Consider the following 19,733-nt stretch of genomic DNA (forward strand, 5'->3'; position numbering starts at 1 on the left):
CATGGTAACTGGATCTTGCGAGATCTTGTAGTATTGGTTTTGTAATTACTATTTGTATCTAGCCCTAACTTGGAAGGCCTTATAGCCAGACATATTGCATGTAATCAGTTATATCTATGAATAAAGAGTTGTTATTTGGTATCAGATCTTGCATTATTACTTGTTGTTGTTGTATTTCTAGTACGTGGTTATTTGTTGGGGGCTAGGACATCTCCTTTGGGAATTCTCCTTCCTTACACTATGTCATGAATTTGGCATTATTATCAAAGGGGAATACAACTACTGAGAAAAAACCTTGAAGAATATGATCAAAAGAGAGACAAAGTAGTATCAACTAAGGGGGAGCAACTGTTATCAAGAAGCTTATGTTGTGTCTATAATTGTTATCATGTTATGGTGTTTCCATCAATGCCAAAGGGGGATATTGTTGGCATAACTAATGAATATTGTATTGGGAGGTTTTTTGATACATGTTTTGTGTCAAGGTGATTATTTATTGGGTTTTCATTCATGTCAACTTGGTTTGTATTGGTTGACAGTTTACCAAGTGATCTTCTTAAGTGCAAAAGTAGTTGAATTAAGTATTACAATAGGACAAGGAGTTGAATTAAAGTATGAAATATGTTTGGAAGACTCAAATATGTCTACAAATGTCATGTGTTGGATCACAAAGGCCAAGAATAAGTATGGATAAAGTTATGACAGATTGAAGGATGACAAAGAAATTAAGAGTACAATCAATAATAGATGATGACATATTTGTTTAGTCCATCAAATTTGTGTAGATTTATGTGTTGTGTCCTAGTCTATATTAGATAGACTAAGGTATGTGATTTCTATTTTAATCATAAGGTGACTAATGTACCAAAAGATATACTTCAATGGACAAGTAATAATTTTGTTCAAGTTTGTAAAGTAATTGAGATAGTCGGTGTTAGACCCTAAACAGATGGTGGTTTTGTTGGTTCTAGTGAATATTTACTTGATTCAGGTATCATGATGACATGGCATAAAGATGAGAAATAGTGTGAGTGGCTTGCCCCAATCAAAATTCTTAAAATTATGGAAGCATGTTGGGAAGATGTCAAGATTTGGTTGTTCATGCTCAAATTGATGTGTGATTATATTTGAATGCTAACAAGGATTGGTGAATGATTGATCAGGGTTTGTTGATTAAGTTTTGACAAAATAGGATTAAAAAAAAAGTGAAATTTAAATGTAATACATTATGTTTAAGGCTATGTCTTTTTTATTCAACAAAAATGTATGTATTTTTAGTTTGATGATCTTATGAAGTTAAAGATCATGAATGCCAAGTGCAGTCAAGTAATTTAAGGATTGTGTACAATAGAAAAAGAGATTGTGCTTAACTAGATCTATACAAGAAAAATAGTACTTCTATTCTTAGATCACCGACATTTGTTGAATCCTAATAGGTTGTCCAAGAACATGCCATAATTAGGCCACTTTTAATTGAATGAGAAGGATCCTAATAGGTCTGAAGGTAAAATACTTTAACTAGATGAATCTTTAATTAGAGGTCTAGATCACTTAGATTGGTTACTCCCAATAGGGAAAAGATTCTAACAGGGCTAGAGGTAAATCCACTAAATGATAAACTCCTAATAAGGCATTTTATAAAGCTCCTTATAGGGCTAGGATTTTAATCAATGTTCTTCAAAATAGTGAAAATATTTGTGGATACAAAGTCTCTCTATTGTTTTCTCCTTTGGCCAAGGATTCCCATGATACAATCTTATTTTTCTTGCATTACTTGCGTGGGTGATTTCATTTATTCCACAAGTTAATAATTGTGGTTGAATGGTTAATGAAAAGATCTAATTTGGGTTGCAAGGTTAATAAAAGTTTAGATTTGGTAGATTATTGAATCACTTCCACTCTCAGTAATCTTGAACTTTAACAATACATAAAATTAGTTAATTTTTATGTGCCTAAGCCACAAGATTTTGTGATAACTTACAAACCAAGCCAATAAGGAGTGAACTTTTCCTTTTCACTAGGTAGAGCACTAACATTATCAAAACCTGCATTTGGATAGAAATTATTTACATAATTTAATATACCTAAGAATCCTTCTAGCTCTGTAGTATTTAATGGAGGTTGAAATTCAAGGATCTTATTCTTAATATGAGGTTGAACCTCAAGTTGTCCTGCTTTAACTACCATACCTAAAAACTTACAAGAGTCTTAACACCACTGGATTTTTGATAGGGACAAAACAATACCAGAATCCAAACATAATTTATAAAAAATATCTAGATGAGACCTATGCTCATCAATGTCTTTGATAAAGATTAAAATGTCATATATATAGACACAAAGAAAATCATTGCAGCCATTGAAAATTTTATCCATTCTCTCCTAGAAGTAGGATGGTGCATTCATCAAGCCGAATGGCATGATAGCCCATTCAAAGTGTCTGAACAGGTAGTTGAATGCGGTCTTATGTTGATCTTCCTTCTTTACACGAATCTGGTGAAAATCAAATTTAGAATCAAACTACGAGAAGATCTTAGAGTTAGCAACCTTTTGCAAGAGATAAGAGTTATCTAGTATTGGATAAGGGAATGGAATAGTTATATCATTTAATGGTTTATAATTAATAACCATTCTTTTCTTTCCTCTCTTCTTCTCTGATTCCTTATTTACCATGAATGCATAACAATTGAAATCAGATTGAAAATGAACAATATAATTTCCTTTTTTGAGTTCTTCTATTGCTTGCTACATATCATCATAGTCATGTGCTAGAATAGGAATCTTTTTCCTGCTCTTCATCTTTTCTTTAGGCTTAATCTTTATTTCCATTTTTGGCATCTTTTTTTCCCATAATTTATGTAGATCGTCAGAAAAAACATTCTGTATGATCAAGGCTTTTAAGTCTTCAAGAGGTTCTATAGTCTGGATCATATTGATAGAGGGATGTTTTTCTATTGCATATACCAATTTGGGAGTGCTTATATTTTCTCCTTGTAGGGTAAACATAATACTTTTCAATGTGCAGCCATAAGGGGTATACCTATCTATAAATTTTCCTCCAAGCAGTACATTTACAAGCATCTGTTGCATGGAAGAGAAATCACATTTAAAGGTTTTCCCTTCTATCTGCAAGGCTTGTTTGTGGCAATATTTATCACAGCTAAATTGGTTGCCTTGGACATCACAAGTAGTATAAACAATTTTTTCTGTTAGCTATTCCCAATTATTAAGGATTTGCCTCTTATAGAAAGAGAGGCTCCAGTGTCAATCTGGGCATCATATTGTTTGCCATTTATTAAAACACTAATATACTGGGAAAATTTCCTTGTAAGGAGATGTACTAAGTATTATGGTTCTAATCTTGGAGTAGGTTCAAGTAAGATGGTCATCACCATTCTTATTGTACTTGGATCAGGAATATTAAGATTGATAATTTCTTCATCTTCATATTCTTCCTAAATCCTAGAGGAGAATTCATCAACACTTAAAAGAGTAGGAGGGTCCTTCATCTACATCCCTAATAATAACATTAAAATGTTTACTAGGAATTATTGTTCTAAGAGTGGAGATATTTTGGTATGTATTCAGAGCTTGCACAATGGGGTCTAGCTAAGGCTCAGACTTGCAAAATTTTCTTTGCTTTTGTTCTATTGTGACAAGATTAAATACAGGGGCTTGTTGGCATACCTATTCATAATGCTTTATATTTTGATACATGTTCAAGTTTTGAAATTCTTTTGTAAGGTTGTCAAATTGAGGCTTCTTTTGGAAAGGTGGTTGATATGACATCTCTGGTGGCTACTGCTGCTAGTAGTAATGGGAAGAATAGATAGGTTCATCTTCATCATCTTCATAGTCATTGTATTGCCATTTATAACTTCTTCTTCCTCTGTTATTGCTATTGTGCCAGTAATTGAATCGACCTTGTCCTTGTCTAGAATGGTTCATGTATATGCTAGGTAAATCCTCATGCTCTTTTGCTTCAAGATATTGTTCCATAGCTTGCAAAGTGTTGGCAAGATCTTATAGAAGTTCTTCATCTTCTTCAGGAACTTCTTCTGCATTCTCTAAGATAGGTTCAAAAATATTATCTTGAATGTAAAGATCTTTTTCTTCATCTACTACATCACACCATGCTATTGTGGTTGGGTTAGAATAAATGACTTTAACAACTTTATTTTTGTAGTGGCAATTAGGGGCTTTATGACTAGGTTTATTACAAATATATAGTAGATAATTTGATTGGACTATGGGTGAGGATGAGAACGCTTGTGAAGAAAGTGATATTTAGGTGCATATGACTTATGGTGAGGAAAATTGCAAGGTTGAAAGTAGATTTTCTTATGCTTACGACACTATTTGGTTACATGGCATTGTGTTTGGGTGAAAGGATTGCAGCCAAAATTTTCAAGGAAACTAGGAGCAATGCGTTGTGCTTCATGCTTTGTAAACTTCTACTGGTATTTATAGTTATCAATAAACTAGAGAATTTGGTCCTTGGAAAATTGGATGAGATAAAAAATAAGACACTCTTTAAGGGTCAGGGATCAGAGATCCAGATACTACATGACCTTATCAGAAATATTATAAGGTAAACATTCAAGGTATTTTGTTTTTGCCATAGTGACTTGTTCTTCACTAGTTAATTGATACATAAGCTTTCTAAAATGCTTTGAGTATGCAAAGAAGTCCTTTAAATCATAGCACTTCATTTGGAGTATGCCCTTGATTATCCTTTCATTTTTATTTGTTAGTTCTAGGAAAAAATCATTAACTAACTCATTCATCAAACAATTAATAGGGACTAGTTGAACTTGTTGCTATACACTATTGCCTACAGGATCAATAACAGTCTGAAGTAAAAACTTTTGATAGACTTTGGCATCCTTTTCAGTAGCTATCTTGTTGTTCCACCATGCTCTAGTTATGCCACATAAATAATTAACTACAAATCTACAAGTATTGTCTTGATCAGTTCCAGACAATGTTCCTATCATCAGAAAAGTATTGATCCAACTTTCAATTTTCTATTTAGGATCATCATCATTGTCAATATCTAAATACCAAGGTTGTATATTGCAGCTTGTTTGCATCATTAGTAGGCTATCTCTTCGAGAGCCCTTCTCTAGAGCTTGTAGAGATGTGGGTAGCACTAAGGTTGTCTGAGAAAACTATTTTTCTTGATGAACTAGCCAATCTAAGGATGTAGTCAAATCTTGCAAAGAATGATCTACATGTGAAAGACTATTGACTAGTTTATTATGATTTTTTTATGTATGTTCTACATGGGCTATAACAGCTTGTTACTCATTAGCATTCTTATGTACATTATTCAAGAGCTATTCTGTTTGCAACTTAATTTTTCTTAATGAGTCCTTGGTTTCAATTATTCCAACATGGTTTTCTATAGTTATATTACCAAGTTTTTGTACATTAGTATTTAGGGTAGCTAAAGACTGCTTGAGAGAAATCACATTTGTACAAAGATCATCGATGAGCATAAATCTCATCTAAATATTTTTTATAAATTATGTCTAGATTCTGGGATTGTTCTATCCCTCTCAAAAATCTAGTGGTTTCAAGACTCTTGTAAGTTTTTAGGTATGGTAGTTAAAGCAGGACAACTTGAGGTTCAACCTCATATTAAGAATAAGATCCTTGAATTTCAGCCTCCATTAAATACTAGGGAGCTGCAAGGACTCTTATGTATATTAAATTATGTAAATAATTTCTATCCAAATGCAAGTTTTGACCGAGAACCCTTACAATAGCTTCTCACCAAGAGAAAACCACAATGTTCAGCAATCCACACTAAAGCAGTCTAGAAGATCCAACACAAGATCCAAAATCTTCCCACATTGACAGTGCCAACTACTCAGGACTTCATCTTATATACAAATGCTTCTAATGTCGCATGGGGAGGATATCTATGTTTCGTCAAGGATGATAAAGAATATATCATTGAATAGACCAGTGGAGTATTTCCTACAGATATCAAAAAATGGATTTCTTCTGATAAGGAAATTTATGGTGTTATCTGTTGTCTCAAGAAATTTGCATTAAGATTGATGCATCTACCAAAATTTATCTTTCACACAAACTACACCAGATTCCTTATTTTTAAGGAAAAGGATCATGGAAGGAAGGATGGAAGAGGTAAATATGTTCAATGGTAGACATATCTAAACCAATATAATTATGAAGTCTAGCATATCCTAGGAAAAGAAAACATTGTTGCAAACTATCTCAGTTAGCAAGTTCCTAGAGTCTTTATGGTTAATCCCTCTCAGCCTCCTTATTATTGTTTTCACAGAGAAAAGGATTTCAATGTCCTTTTTTCTTCCTTACATTATATTGCCCAAAGAAAATTCTTTCTCCAAGGAATGAACCAAAAGTTTTTCCATTCTACAAAATACGCCATTGATACTTTGGTAAATTTAGGAAGTATGACACAGCCAGAATATCTCAATAGCGATGATAGTGGAGAATTCAGTATTCTTCAAATTCAGAATGATCACCAATATCTATTATTTCTTGATGTTTCTCAAAGACCTTTCTCCACATGGCGGATCCAATGTGTGGCCCCACATACTCAGCAAGTAATTGATTTCTTTAACTATGCTAGACCAAGCAAGGTTAATCCTAATCATCCTCTTGATCTTGAAGTTTATGTTTGTGTTATTACCAAGATGCACCTATGATGGGAATCTTATTTTTCTCCCCACTTACAATATGATGATGACCAACATGATTGGAATATTTGTCACCAGTTTACTTTATTGGCAATGTGGAGATGACTCACATGGGAGGGTGTATTTGATCATGGTGAATTGATCCCTACTCTGCCATCGCTAGCTAGCTCATCAAGTGGAAGTATGAGTGGTTAGTGGAATCCACTTTTGTAAGTGGCCATCACAATCCTACTTTAAGGACACACTGTCTTACCCGATCATCAGGTTCCTGGTAATTTTTACTTGGTAAGATAGTTATAAATAATTCCATGCAGAAGCATAGAGGGCATTGAGTCATTAAGCTTTCCTTGTGAGTCTAGAGTTTGTAGGAGTCAGTCAGCAAGTAGAGAGTATGCTCTTCTCTGCATAAAGAATTAGAAATTAGACCTTGCAGTCCAAGTCTTTTCTTTGTATGTATTAAGGAATATATTAAGGAATATTGAAGCCATAGCCATTCGGCCAACAGTCATTGTCACTGGTTCTCCTCAAGTAAAGTTGAGCTTTTATCTAGTTTTATCTCTAGATTGGTTATCTAAGTGTGTTTTAAGAATGTAAATAATAGATAATGGTGATCATTCTAAATTTGAAGAATAGTGAATTCTCCACTATCGTTGCTATTGAGATATTCTGGCTATATCATACTTCCCAAATTTACCAGAGTATCAATGGTGTATTTTGCAGAATGGTGAAACTTTTGATTTATTCCTTAGAGTAAGCATTGTCTTTGGGAAATATAATGCAAGGAAGAAAAAAGGACATTGAAACCCTTTTCTATGTGAAAACCATAATAAGGAGGTTAAGAGGGATTAACCATAAAGACTCTAGGAACTTGCCAACTGAGATAGTCTACAACAATGTTTTCTTTTCCTAGGATATACTAGACTTCATAATTATACTGGTTCAGATATGCTTGCCAGTGAACATATTTCCCTCTTCCATCCTTCCTTCCATGATCCTTTTCCTTAGAAGTAAGGAATCTGGTGTAGTTTGTGCGAATGATAAATTTTGGCAGATACATCAATTTTAATGCAAATTTCTTGAGATAATAGATAACACCATAAATTTCCTTATCAGAAGAAATCCATTTTTTGATATCTGTAAGAAATACAAAACTGGTGTATTCAGTGACATATTCTTTATTATCCTTGACAAAACATAGATATCCTCCCCATGCTACATCAGAAGCATCTATATATAAGATGAAGTCCTAAGCAATTGGCACTGTCAATGTGGGAAGATTTTGGATCTTCTAGACTGCTTTAGTGTGGATTACTGACCATTGTGGTTTTCTCTTGGTGAGAAGCTGTTGTAAGGATTCTCAGTCAAAACCTGCATTTGGATAGAAATTATTTACATAATTTAATATACCTAAGAATCCTTATAGCTCCTTAGTATTTAATGGAGGCTGAAATTCAAGGATCTTATTCTTAATATGAGGTTGAACCTCAAGTTGTCCTGCTTTAACTACCATACCTAAAAACTTACAAGAGTCTTGACACCACTGGATTTTTGATAGGGACAGAACAATCCCAGAATCTAGACATAATTTATAAAAAATATTTAGATGAGACCTATGCTCATCAATGTCTTTGTTAAAGATTAAAATGTCATCTATATAGACACAAAGAAAATCATTGCAGCCATTGAAAATTTTATCCATTCTCTCCTGGAAGTAGGATCATGCATTCATCAAATCGAATGGCATGAAAATCCATTCAAAGTGTCTGAATGGGCAGCCGAATGTGGTCTTATGTTGATCTTCCTTCTTTACGTGGATCTAGTAAAAACCTAATTTACAATCAAACAATGAGAAGATCTTAGAGTTAGCAACCTTTTGCAATAGATAAGACTTATTTGGTATTGGATAAAGGAACGGAATAGTTGTATCATTTAATGGTTTATAATTAATAACCATTCTTTTCTTTCCTCTCTTCTTCTCTGATTCCTTATTTACCATGAAGGCATAACAATTGAAATTACACTAAGAATGAACAATATACTTCCCTTTTTGGAGTTCTTTGATTGCTTGTTGCATATCATCATATGTTGATTATCATCACATGTTGTGATAGAGGTTTCATACTAAGGTGATTACTTATTGGGTTATCTTTGATGTGAAATTAGTTTGTCCTAGTGACAAATTGCTAGGTGAATTATTAAAGTGCATAACTAGTTGAATTCAGTATTGCAACAAGAGTTGCAAATTAATTGAAGTGTGCAAATTGATTGGGAAACTCAAATATGTCTCAAGATGTTGTGTGGATTGTCTACAAGAGAAGAAGAGAATTGTGCTTAACTAAATGTGTACAAGCAAAAAAGTAGTGTTATTCTTAGATCACCTACACTTGTTGAATCCTAACAAGTTGTCCAATAAAATCCCTTAGTCAAGCTACTATTAATTGAATGAGAAGGATCCTAACATAGCTGAAGGTGAAATCCCTTAATTGGGTGTTTCTTTAATTAGAGCTCTAAATCCATTATTTGGGTTACTCATAATAATGTAAAGCTCATAATAGGGCTAAAGGTAAACCTTCTAAATCAGCAACTCCTATTAGGATCTGCTCCTAATAGGGCTAGGCCTTTAACTGACATACTTCACAAGAGTGAAAATACTCATTGATACTTATTTCCACCATGGGTTTTCCCTTTGACCAAGAATTTTGACGATAAAATATTGATTTTTTTGTGTTACTTGTGTGGATGGTTTCATTTGTTTTCTAGTAAGAAGTTAATAATTGTGGCTGAATGGTTAATGAAAAGATCTAATTTGGGTGCAAGGTTAATACAAGTTTGGATTTGGTACATTAATGATTCACCCACACTTGCAATAATCATAGATTTTAAAAATACTTACAATTAGCTAACTTATATGCACCAAAACTATAGACTTTTGAGATAATGTACAAACCAAACCAATAAGGATCAAACTTTCCGTTTTCACTAGGTAGATCATGAGCATTACATTGATTCTAATAAATAACCAAACCTCTAATAAAAAAATTGTTCAATCACTTAAATGTTGTATTGTTTTTTAATAGATTTATGATATATTGTGATATGATCTAGGGCATTAATGTGTTATTCATCTAACATTTCAATTTGTTGAAGATGTTTGAGACTGCATTGGCAGTTATACTATTAAAAGAAACTGTTAATGAAGGGATTTCTAACTCTACGGGCATAATGACATCAACACCATAGACCACTTGCAGCGCAGACACTTGTTTTATAAGCCCATAAAGCATAAGTCAACTACCTATGTCAGTCTTTGCTGTGTTTATTAATAGTATATTTTAAAAAATTCTCAACAACCTTGTTAGATGCTTCAAATTGAGCATTAGATTGATGATGATAGAAAGTAGAAAAATGTTCATAGATATCATATCTTTCTAAAAACTTTGCCACTTCTTTATTTTTAAAAGGAGTATCATTTATAGATGTTATTGTTAATATAGCAATAATGTGCTCAAGGATAAAATTATAAATGATATCATCTTTAATAGAATAAGGAGAATCACTTCTACCCAAAATGTAAATCTAATAACTTTAAGCCATAGTAACTTAGCCTTACTATTTACATGCACAAACTTTACAATATGATGTAAGTTGATAATTAAAACTCAAATTTTAGCATTGATATCCCATTAGAAGATTGCAAAATATATATATATATATAATTGATATTTAGAACTCAGATTCGACCACTTTTAACTGTTTTTCTCTACTATAGAGACATTGGTATATATTTATCAAATTACATAATGGGCATATTCAATTCTTGGTTAATATCTGTTGTTAAAAACACCTAAGAAGCAAATAGAGTCCATTCAATCGTTGGGAAGATGATTTCAAAGGCTATAAATATGTGCCAACTCAACCCTTGAAATTGTGCATGTACACAGATCAAAGTAACAGATGGAATTGAAATTGCTACCTTCCTGCCACCCTGAAATTTGCTCACTTATTTCTTCATGTCACCCACTTATCCAAACAGATCTAAATCTGCGTTAAAAACAGGATCAATAAATATGTCTTTGATTCCTCCTTATCCACCAAGAAATACATTGATTATGAAAGTAGGAGATCGTGCCCCTTCTTCTTGGAATCAACGAAGCTCATCTCTTTCACCCAGCCCAATGAAACTTCCCATTTAGACACCCAATGAAGACGTGTATGTTTCAATTCAGCTCATGCTGACAAACATTAATGGTGAAAATGTCTTGTCTGAGACAGAAAATAAACACTTTGATGCATGCATGAATTCAGACTTACCAACTTAATGCCAGCTTAGAAGCATTATTCATGTCAAAGCCCATTGGATTTTGTTTTGAGTCTGCTGTCTTAACAAATACATTGACTTGTGTTGGTGGTCTTTGGCGTGTCTGATTGATTGTTTACAGGAAAACATTCCTTTATTAGTAAAATAAAAATCTTCACTCTGATAAAGAAGTCTGTGGTCTGATAAAGTAACTCAGAGACTAAAAACATATCATTTGAGATTCCCAAATTTGGGTCCTCTGGAAAATTGAAGGCAATATAAAATGTTTATGAGTTCCAATGCGTTTTGTATGTTGAGCTTTTACTGACAAACCAACGTGTAGATGGGTCCATCTCTTCAGTGAGATTTTCCTGTTATGTCATATATTCCTCACCCACTACTCTGCACATTTTGCTGGGATTTTCCTAGCCCATGCATCCGGTGCTGCCATTATATAAGTAATAATAAGAGTCCCAATTTTTTATTTTTATGTTTGAGAGGAATTGGAAGGTAGAGAGAATATATTTGGAACTTATAAAGGAACAGCTTAAAAGCTCTTAACCAACTAGCTTGCTTGCTGTTGATTTAGAGGTATTCTCGTAAACATTGATTTTCATATGATCTAATTTGTTTTTTTGGTTGCATTTGTGATCAATAACAACAATTGTGAAAGTGAACGATTATATATTTATTTCAACATAAAAGAAAAAGTGGAATTGAGTTAGATTTAAGTTTACTTTCTCATAATTTTGATCAATTGAATCCTTTTATTTACAATAGTATAACGAAATAATCAATATTAAAATAATATTGATATTTATATATTTGATTTAAAAATATAATTCTCAAGGCATTCAACTGTCTTCCTTGCTTGCTTTGTTCTAGGACGCTACTTGGTACTTTTCTACCCTCTTCTCTAAGGACTCTCCTCCTGCTGATAATGAAGAAAATATTATTTTGTCTTGTATTCCTTCCCTTATTACTCAGGAAATGAATGATTACCTCCTATGATCGATCTCTTTGGAAGAGCTAGAGGAGGTGGTCTTTGGTATGTCTAAGGGAAAAGCTTCCGGTCCTAATGGCTATCCAATTGAATTCTTTCAGAAATTTTGGGACATCGTTAATCATGATTTGTTGGAGATGGTTAAGGAATCCTATTCTAGCAAGTAGATGCTTCGGGCATTGAATTCTACTCTCTTAACTCTTATTCCAAAAAGAGAGGTGGGGCTAATCCACTGGAGTTTTTTTACATCAATTGCTTTATGTAATGTGGTTTACAAAGTCATTACGAAGTTGATTGCTGAGAGAATTAAAAAGTGGCTCCCCATTATTATCTCAAAGGAATAATGTGGTTTTGTTGCCAAAAGACAAATATTGGATGGGGCAGTTATTGCTACTGAGGCTATTCACTCTATGGCTAGTTCATGGAAGCAATCTATGTTTGTTAAGTTGGATATGACTAAGACCTACAGTAGAGTTGAATGGAGTTTCTTGATGAATATTCTTCTTACCTTTGCCTTTAGCTCTGACTGGGTAAGTTGGACTATGAGTTGTGTTACTTCTACTTCCTTTTCTATTCTTCTTAATGGTCAACCTTCCCAGCTATTTGGTGCCACTAGAGATCTCCACCAGGGTGATCCTCTCTCCCTAGGATCTTTTCATCATTATGAATGAGGGCTTGGAAAAATTCATTAAGTACCAGCTATCCCAGAACTCTATTCAAGGGTGGCAGTGGGGTAATGGTTTACCTACTCTTTCTCACCTTCAATTTGTTGATGATTTTTCTTTTGCAAGACTTTCTAGGATCAAGGCAGCTAAAGCCTTTCAACATACTTTGGATATTTATTTGGCGGCTTTAGGAAAAAATTTAATCTCCCATTTACTTTTTTTAACATTCTTGATACTATTCTGCAAAGAATTGTTGATATCCGACAATTTCAGATTGAGTCACTTCCTTTGACTTATCTTGGCATCCCTATTGTTGTTTCTAGGTAGCCACGACTCTTCTAGCAAAATTTTATTATCAAGCTTCAAGAAAAAGTAAATCATTGGACTCATAGAGGGCTTTCTACTGTTGCTCAGGGTACCCTTTATCAATCTATTATTAAAGATCTTCCTACTTAGAGAAGCATGGTTCATGCTACTCCTGTTTACTTTCTCAAGGATTTTGATGTTCTTTCTTGGCAATTCCTTTGGAGTGGTAATTTGTGTAGCTCTAAATGGAATTTGATTAGTTGGGAGATTGTTTGCAGGCCTAAAAAGCAGGATAGTATTGGTGTTCAATTAGCTCTCTTGAGTAGTGAAGCGTTGGTTGCTAAGCTTTATTGGTGATGGTGCTCTGGACTACATCAACTTTGGGCTCATATTATCACTCATAAATATTTTAGAGGTGTTGATCCTTGCTCTATTTCTACACTTCTTCTTGAAGATTATGGCTCTATCGTCTGGCATACTCTGAAGACTAGTGCTCTGTTAGTCAAGAGGGTTCTTTTCTAGATATGTAAGGGAGGCTCTGAGGCTTTGTTTTGGTTTGATGGTTGAAATGGATTCCCCTCCATATTATCCATGTACCCTCATCTTTAGACTCTGTGATTCTTTTCATGTTGCTAGATGGGATAAAGTGGCTCATTACAAGACTCCTTATCAATTGGGACCTATTGTTGGTTACAGATGGAAGCACTCTTCGGATTGGCCTCCTGGAGGCACAAAGGTGGATCATCATGATCTTTCTTAGATTTTGGCCTCTAGAGCATGTTGCTCTCTGCTAGGACCAGATGTTTTGGCTTGGGGAGGTACGTTCTAGGATGCTGAGGTCCATTGGTGAAAGCAAGTTTGGAATAAATTTTCTTGGTCCAAGTGCAATTTTTTCATGTGGCTAGTGACTCACAACCGTTGTCTTACATGGGATAATCTTTGTAAATGTGGATTTCAGGGCCCCTCATATTGTCTTTTGTGTGGTAATGGGGAGGAGTCTGTCTCCCATCTATTCTTCCATTGCTCCTTTTTCTACTCAATTATGACACCTTTGGTGGAGCGCTTGGGGTTGCTCTTGTAGGCATGCTTCCTATTTGCCTGAGTTCTAGGCTCGCTTGGGCAGTGCTCCCTCCAAGTCTTCTCCTCTCCATGCTACTTGGATTGTTGGCCCATCGTTCATTCCTTGGCATATCCGACTAGAGAGAAATCAATAAAACTTCCAAGATGTTTGAATTGGTGTTATGCATCTTTGGTGGAAGATCTCACATTCTCTTTAGGAAACTATTCAAGTGAAGTGTGCGCTAGATGGGGGTATCGATCTAGCTGATCTTTCTTAATATAATTGCCTCAATTTTCATCTTTAGGATGGGGTTGCAAATCAATGGTATAACAACCTCAGTAATAGGGGAAAGGATGGGTGAATCGGTAGGGGCATTGGATTCCTCCTCCTCATGGAATTCTAAAAATTAACACTAATGGTTTGTTTTGAGGGAATCAATACCTTGCTGGTATTGGGGGAGTGCCTCATTGTAGCTCTGGTGAAGTATAATCTTTTTCTCAGTGCATAAGGGTTACCATTCTAATAATCTCATGGAGGCTCATGCCATTTCATATGTTGTGAAATAGTGTTGTTTGCGGGGATGGCACAAGATTATCTGTGAGTCTGACTCCCAAGTGGTGGTGAAGTTGCTTACTTCGCAAGAGCTTGAGGATGTTAGTTGGTAGTTGGCTACTATTTTTAATTAGACTCTTCTCTTTTTTACCTCTCTTGAGTTCATTATGTTTACTTACATTCCTCGTGAATGGAACATAGCTACTAATTGTTTGGCCAAATGGGCTTTTGTTCATGCTTCAAGCTAGAATATTATGGATAAGGGGCAGCTTCCCCTCGATCTGTTACAAGAATTTGATGAATTTTTTGCTCAGGACAAAGCTCCTTGTTGAGCTCTCCTTGTTGTAATTCTTTCTATCTTAATAAATGTTTACCCCACTTTTTTCCATATATTCTATTTTTTTAATAAAACATTGAAAATTGATTGTACATGATTGTGTACACTTTTATAGAACTATTATCACCTTCCTCTTCTCCCAACTTGATAGTAGGTAGGACTAAGATAAGGAGGGGCTACTAATTACCTTTAAAAAAATATTAAATTTATAAAACTAAAATACTTATAAATATCACTGACAATAAGATAATAGTGATACTTTTCTAATACTACAAATTAACAATAACATTCATTAATACTAGGACATGGTAATATTGTATACTATAATAATCTATAATACTTCAAATTAAAAATAATATTTATCAATACTATTACATCATAGCTAAGGACCTTAATTAAAATTTCTAGTTTTTGTTTCAATTTTTTTTGTTTGCAAGCTTAAATCAATAGGTAATTAATTTGAAACTTTGAGACAATGTTGATTACTAAACTTTATCAATATTCAAGTCAAAAGTTTATCATTTGCAGAATGTCAATGTTATAGGATTTATGATTTCTTATTCATGTTTAAAATCAGGGTTACAATCTACCTTCTCTACATCTATATATTTAGCATATATTATTATTGCAAATAGATTGCAAACATTATCATTAGTCTTGTTTAAAAAATTTATTATCATGACTCATATTTTCACATTTTCTATAAATATTTAATTATATTAAAAAAATTGACATAGACAACCCCCATCCTCTTTTATTTTGAAAAATAGACCTACCCATAGGAAAACTTGTAGCTTATGTCCTTTAATACCCTATTAAAATGCAACCTTGATAATAATCTAAGAAAAATAAAATCAATTATAATAATACACTGTATTAACTCCAAATTATTATTGTTTTGTGCTTTCAATTTAAATTTTAGCCCTTACTGAAATTATTATTATTTTATTAAAAATAGAAAAAATGGGTACGTAACTCTTCTGGCGGTCACCGATCAAGGACGCCACGTCAGATGCCGGTCTGTTTGAAGTGAAAGCGACTAGTCTAAAATGCGTAACTAACCTTCCGCTGTGAATAACAGAGTCACACTTCTTACGTGGGCAGCTCCGCTAAACAGAATGAACATGGAATGCTTAATACCCGCCAGTTTTCACACTAAATCTGGCGAAACATAAAAGCAAACATAAACTCAACAGTTTAGGTCTCTTAGTTATAACTAAACCGAATATGGAAATGTCTTCTTATAGCAGTCATCCCTCACATGTTCGCATCATTTATAACTTCTTGAGCAAAGCGAGAGAGAACAACAGAACGAGTCAATTTCTGTTTTCTCTCTGTCCGGAGATATTTGCAATCTGAGATCTCTTCATATTTTTATAGAAAAATCTTGTGCAAATATTTGCGAAACTTGCAGCCATGGCGTTACCTGATACAATTCGCACAGTCCTCGGCATCGTTGGTAAGCATCACGAAACCAAAGATAATATTATTAAATGACACATTTTAAGGGTTTGTTTAGATTTTTCTGCCAAGAATAGCTCGAATGTGTGTTTTAATGGCGGATTTCCCATCTGGTGCAGGGAATGTGACCTCTCTGTTTCTTTTCCTTTCCCCGGTGTAAGTTTCTTCGTTCTTTTTCTGTTTCTGTTACTGTTTCCCGTCTATTGTCGTTAAGCCTGGTCCGAATTCTGTGAACTGACGTCTGATTATCCATGATTTTGTGGTTGCAGGTCGACGTTTTACAAGATTTGGAAATGGAAGTCGACGAAGCAATATTCCGGCGTGCCGTACGTCGCAACCCTGGCAAACTGCCTACTCTGGGTTCTGTATGGAATTCCCCTCGTTCACCCTCACAGCTTACTCGTCATTACAATTAACGGCACTGGCGTTGTTCTTGAACTTATCTACCTCACAATGTTCATCATTTATTCCCCCAAAAATGACAAGGTAATTCCACTTTCATCTGCACTTCTTGTACTGATAACACACCGAATCTTTGATAATTTCAGCTCGTCTGTACTTATAATACTCGAATCTTTGATCATTTCAGCTGTATCGCTACTTCTTGTACTGATAACTTTTAAAGAACACTGAATCTTTGATAATTTTAGCTTCATCTGCAATTCTTTTTTCTGATAACACTTAAAGAACACTGAATCTTTGACAATTTGTTACCTTTGTGTTTAACAGGTTAAAGTGGTGAAGGCACTAGGACTGGTATTTGTTTTATTTGCGGCCGTTGCCGTTCTCACATTAACGGTGTTCCATACTCATGAGAGAAGATCGTTATTTGTCGGACTTTTAGCTGTAGTGTTCTGCACGGGCATGTACGCAGCCCCATTGTCTGTCATGGTAACAGATCCTCACTAAAATATTGGTTGAATTTGAATTTCCTTTTTCCTTTACTCTGTTTCTTTCTTTTAATTTGAGTTTCTTTCTTTTTTATTCCTATTGTTTTATGAATCCTCCTTTTGGCTTCTGTTTTTTAACAGAAGCTGGTAATTGCAACAAAGAGCGTGAAGTATATGCCATTGTCCTTGTCTTTAACTGGATTGGCTAATGGCATTGTGTGGACCGCTTATGCTCTGATTCGTTTTGACATTTTTGTTACTGTAAGTCTGTCCGAACCTCAACTGTAACAAATCCATTTCTAAATGTGAGTGTTACTTAACACTCGATGACAATTCGTTTCAGTGGGTTTCTTTTAATTCTAAATTAAACAAGTGAATTTAGGTTTGAATCTCAGAGTACGAGAGAGTTGCATAATAGTTTTTGAATTTGATTGTCTGAATGTTTTGGATCCGTAAATTTTCATAGAATTGATTAATTAGATAGATTATGAAGTACGATTCTAAAAAAATGTTTGACAGAATTAAATTCAGAAGTTCAGAAGTTATCAGATTACTTTTTAAATTTTATGTTAAACTTTTTAATAATTATGTGAATCATTGTGTATATAATTTTGTTTAACAATGATGTCTCAAATTTTATCAGACGCTCTCCTACATATACAGTATCATATTTTTAAATATAATAGTTTTATACGATATATACTATGCATAACATTAAGGTTATTTAGTTCGTTTATGATCAGTTCATTTTAAATAATGGATCATGTAATATGTATGATTCAATTAGTCAGTCCATTCTAATAGCTAATCATGAAATATGAGCTAAAATATTGATGTAAAAATTATTTGTATAAAAACTATCTAACTACCTGTATCGTATCTTTTAAATTTTATTGAACTTACCCACATATATTTAATGATATTATGTACTCTTCACCATTTTAATATTATACATTATTATATGTTATATCAGATTATTTATCATTAGTTTTAACAGTCAGCATTTAAAACTGTTTTTGTTTGTGTCGCAGATTCCAAATGGCATAGGTACTTTGCTTGGCATAGCTCAATTGATTTTATATGGTATATATTACAAAACAACGAATTGGGATGAAGAGGAGGATAATGAGAATGAAGAGAAAGTGAAGTCTGGGAAAACAGAGATGAATAATATAAACAAGCAACGTGTCTTCAGTGAGGGAGAAAACTATTTCAATGGGCATGCTGTGTAGAATTATTTCTCATTGTAAGATGGGCTTTTTTTTTTTTCCTCATTATGTATGTTTTCTTTTTCAAAGTTGACCTGTAATAATTCTCTGTTGAATATTCCATTCATAAGTAATTATATGTTTTTTTTTTCAATTTTTTATGAAAGCAATTCATGAATGAATTCAATGAGTTCTACTTCATAAACTAAATTATTATTTTGTTATTAATCAAAATATTATTGTGATTAGATTTTTAATAGTTTATTAGTTAATTAAATTTTAATTTTTCAAAATAACTATTTGTAATTTACAAAGTTTATATGTAATTTTAAAAAAATCAATATTGAAAAAATAGATTATTACTTGTTATATTAGTTTTCATTTAAATTTAGAGAAAGATGTAGTAATTATAATAATTATGATTGATATTAAATTATTGAATTTTAAAGTTGTTTATGGAAGAAAAATCAAATGATAAGATGTTCAAAAATTATATTATTATAATTTGTTTATTAACACAAAAATATAACAATCCATGATAAAAGGATTAAAATTAGAACTATAGTTTAGACAAAAATATATAATTTAATTACATATATTCAATCAAAATAGATAAAAAAATCATATATTAAAAATATGATTTAATAAATATTTAAATTAATTAAAAAATAAGACCACAAACCACCACTTTAATTAATTTATAGATTGATTGGATTGAAAAGCATTACTATTTTCATTTTTTTATTATCTACCTAATGTGTATTCTCTATATTTGAATAATATCCTTGAAATGAGAATAATGGTGATATTTATATCATTGATATCTATTGTTAATCTTTTTTAATTTAACATTTATCATTTGCCTATGGTTAGTTCCTTTTCCATTTTTTGTTCAGAATTTATGTACAATTTCCTCCTCTAAAAGAAGGAGAAAAGACAAAAACTCTAGTTGTATATTTTCAATAGAGGAATTTGAGTTTGGATTCTCATAGTGTAAGTGCTATAGTTTCTTTTAGGGTGGATGAATGGCTTCCTCGTATTTGATGTTCAAAAGATTTTTGTGTACTTATAATTTCTATATTAATTTACTAATTTAGTGACAACAACTACTTTAATTTTTCCAAAGGTGGAGTAGAGAGATTACATATTGATGTCCAAATCATACAAAATGAGAAGTCAACTATTCTAGTACAATTTTTAATTAAGTAAACCAACATCTACCCATAAATTATATGTCAACATTATGCATTGAGAAGCACACA

At 33.0% G+C, this 19,733-nt stretch overlaps 1 protein-coding gene across 2 annotated transcripts; it reads left to right on the top strand.

The window, feature by feature from the left end:
- Nucleotides 1–16,181: 16,181 nt before the first annotated feature.
- Nucleotides 16,182–18,625, top strand: LOC149549745 (bidirectional sugar transporter SWEET4-like). 2 transcript variants are annotated; one of them, XM_089794955.1, is made up of 6 exons: nt 16,182–16,371; nt 16,493–16,529; nt 16,643–16,859; nt 17,103–17,264; nt 17,405–17,524; nt 18,295–18,625. In XM_089794955.1, the coding sequence occupies exons 1-6, from the start codon at nt 16,329–16,331 to the stop codon at nt 18,493–18,495; spliced, it is 780 nt and encodes a 259-aa protein (XP_089651081.1). In that variant the 5' UTR covers nt 16,182–16,328; the 3' UTR covers nt 18,496–18,625. The 2 variants fall into 2 exon arrangements, with proteins under 2 accessions (XP_089651081.1, XP_089651082.1); XM_089794956.1 differs by lacking the exon at nt 17,405–17,524.
- Nucleotides 18,626–19,733: the final 1,108 nt, after the last annotated feature.

Source organism: Cupressus sempervirens, chromosome 7 (genome assembly GCF_028749045.1).
Source record: "Cupressus sempervirens isolate cs-2001-9-10 chromosome 7, ASM2874904v1, whole genome shotgun sequence".
NCBI lineage: Eukaryota > Viridiplantae > Streptophyta > Pinopsida > Cupressales > Cupressaceae > Cupressus > Cupressus sempervirens.

Bases quoted from the DNA above. Each gene is read 5' to 3' on its own strand.
- LOC149549745 (XM_089794955.1), top strand. From the start codon at position 16,329: ATGGCGTTACCTGATACAATTCGCACAGTCCTCGGCATCGTTG. The intron at 16,860-17,102 runs GTAATTCCACTT...TGTGTTTAACAG, and splicing joins ATTCCCCCAAAAATGACAAG to GTTAAAGTGGTGAAGGCACT. The intron at 17,265-17,404 runs GTAACAGATCCT...GTTTTTTAACAG, and splicing joins CAGCCCCATTGTCTGTCATG to AAGCTGGTAATTGCAACAAA.